Source organism: Arachis ipaensis, chromosome B07 (assembly GCF_000816755.2).
Source record: "Arachis ipaensis cultivar K30076 chromosome B07, Araip1.1, whole genome shotgun sequence".
In the NCBI taxonomy this organism is placed as follows: Eukaryota; Viridiplantae; Streptophyta; class Magnoliopsida; order Fabales; family Fabaceae; genus Arachis; species Arachis ipaensis.
Genome location: NC_029791.2, coordinates 7,098,296 through 7,100,377, shown reverse-complemented (window position 1 = coordinate 7,100,377; position 2,082 = coordinate 7,098,296). Strand labels below are relative to the sequence as shown.

General features: G+C 36.4%; 1 protein-coding gene across 1 annotated transcript in view; it reads left to right on the top strand.

Annotated features, from left to right (window-relative positions):
• LOC107606708 overlaps positions 1-2,082 on the top strand; it is a 9,992-nt gene that overhangs the window by 469 nt on the left and 7,441 nt on the right. Inside the window, exons 2-6 of the mRNA XM_016308739.1 lie at positions 288-569; positions 817-841; positions 937-1,032; positions 1,346-1,393; positions 1,498-1,555. Coding sequence (XP_016164225.1) covers positions 288-569; positions 817-841; positions 937-1,032; positions 1,346-1,393; positions 1,498-1,555 — 509 coding nt within the window. The remainder of the gene's footprint in view (positions 1-287; positions 570-816; positions 842-936; positions 1,033-1,345; positions 1,394-1,497; positions 1,556-2,082) is intronic.

The following is a 2,082-nucleotide window of genomic DNA, read 5'->3' as shown; positions in this document are numbered from 1 at the left end:
GTATTATATTATATATTAAATATTATAGTGTAGGATAATTTATGCCTGAAAATTTTCTCAAAAATGTACATAAATCATCTCAGGATAATGAGCTTACCAAAATAAACATAAATCGTTCTAGGATAAGCGAGTTTACACGTTTTTACCCTAAAACACGTTAGGGTAGGACGATTTATGTACATCCCATAATACACAGCAGTCTAACATGATTTATATATATAATCAAACCCTGAATAGCTTCCCACGAGTTACGTTTGGCAAAGAGAACCCCATTGATGGCGAGGAAGGTTTTGGAGAGAAGAAAAGTTAGGGAAGAAGAGGATCAACGGCGGGGGAGGAAGAAGAATCGTTAAGGCCAACGACGGAGCAAGGCACAACCAAGTGAGTGGCGGTGCACGGTACAGCCAGAGACAAAGGGCGGCGACGGCTGTTGAGAATCGTGGTGGTGGAAGCGCCAGTGGGTGGCAGAGTAAGGCTGTTCGCGGCGGGAACAGGCAGGGCAGGGCAGGGGGAACAACAGTTTCAGTAAAAGATGGTGGAAAACGAGAGAGACATGTACCGATTAAACGGTATTGCGCACGTTACGGGATTTATCGACAAAGAGATTAGTTGTCAAACTTATTTGTAATCTATATAGTTAATGACAATAATATATTAAATTTTTTAATGTAATTTCATAATGTATATCACATAAGAGCAGTCTGTAAACGATTTGAAATTGGCCATAAGTGTATTCGTATGATAGAAATTTTTAATAATGAAGTTAAACAAGCTAAATCATATGCTTTGTGAATTAGTTATTTGGTAATTTATTAGGTTTAAAATGCTTAGAAATGTTGAGGTTGTTGTAGGGTTACGAAGGATTTCACTTTTAATATATATCTTTGTTGTTATTATGCGTTGTTGAGTTGTGACTGTATATTATTGTTTTATCAGCCAATTCGATGTGTTAGGAGCATTCGTAGGCAACAGAAGATGATAATGCATGACCGTATAATGTCGTCGTATCTAGATAGTATCGGATTACTACATGTTGCAAGTTAAGGCTGAATGATTATTGGTTTAAGTTTGATGAGCCACTGATTAGTGCATTTGTGGAGCGATGGCGTCTCGAAACCCACACGTTTCACATGCTTTTTGGAGTGTAGTGCACGATAATTTTATAGGATGTGGCATATCAGTTCGGCCTCCCTATTAATGGATTTGCAGTTAGTGGATGTTTCAACGACTTTGAGCAATTAATGGAAGGGGAAAGCCTGCATAGATGTAGTTCGAAGAGTTATTTGGTGAACTTTCACCCGATGATTGCATTAATAAGTTCATCATGTTGTTTTCCTGGTTTCAGAACAAGTTCAAAGTCATGTCAGCTCATGCATCAAAGGTCACGGTACAGGTTTATGCTCATAGTTATATTATGATAGATGTTGTTATCCACGATGCTTTTCAAGAATAAGTCTGTTGCTAAAGTTCATTTACGGTAGCTTCTCTATATTGCAGACCTTGATGGACTCAACAAGTATACCTGGGTTTTGGCCACTCTGTCCTGGTTGTATAGGTATCTTTGCAGAATTGCTAATCGAAATGTTAAGAACTTAGTTGAGCCACTAGCATTGCTGTAGTCTTGAATTTTTTGGCGTTTCCCCACGAATTTACAAACACATCAATATGCTTTTTACTAGAGAACGTAACACCTTCACTTGTGATTTTATCAAATTTTTTTCGGTGATGACCTAGCAAAAACACAGTTCGAGCCATCTTTTCCAAAATCCTCAATTTATATTTGGCTCGTTATACACCATACTCGTTTATTTATAGACTCGTTGTCTTCATAAATCATCTTGGGGTCTTGAGCTTTATCTATCCGCACATAAATCATCACAGGTTCGTGAGTTTTAAGATTGAACGTAAATCGTTCTAGGGTAATGTGTGTTAAGAGAAAAAAAAACATAAATCATCACAAGGTGAGATGATTTATGTTCATTTTAGAAAGCTCATTATCCTAGGACAATTTATGAATAATTATTGAAAAGACTTTTAAGTATAAATTATTTTAAGATATAAAATTTAATATATAATCTAAAA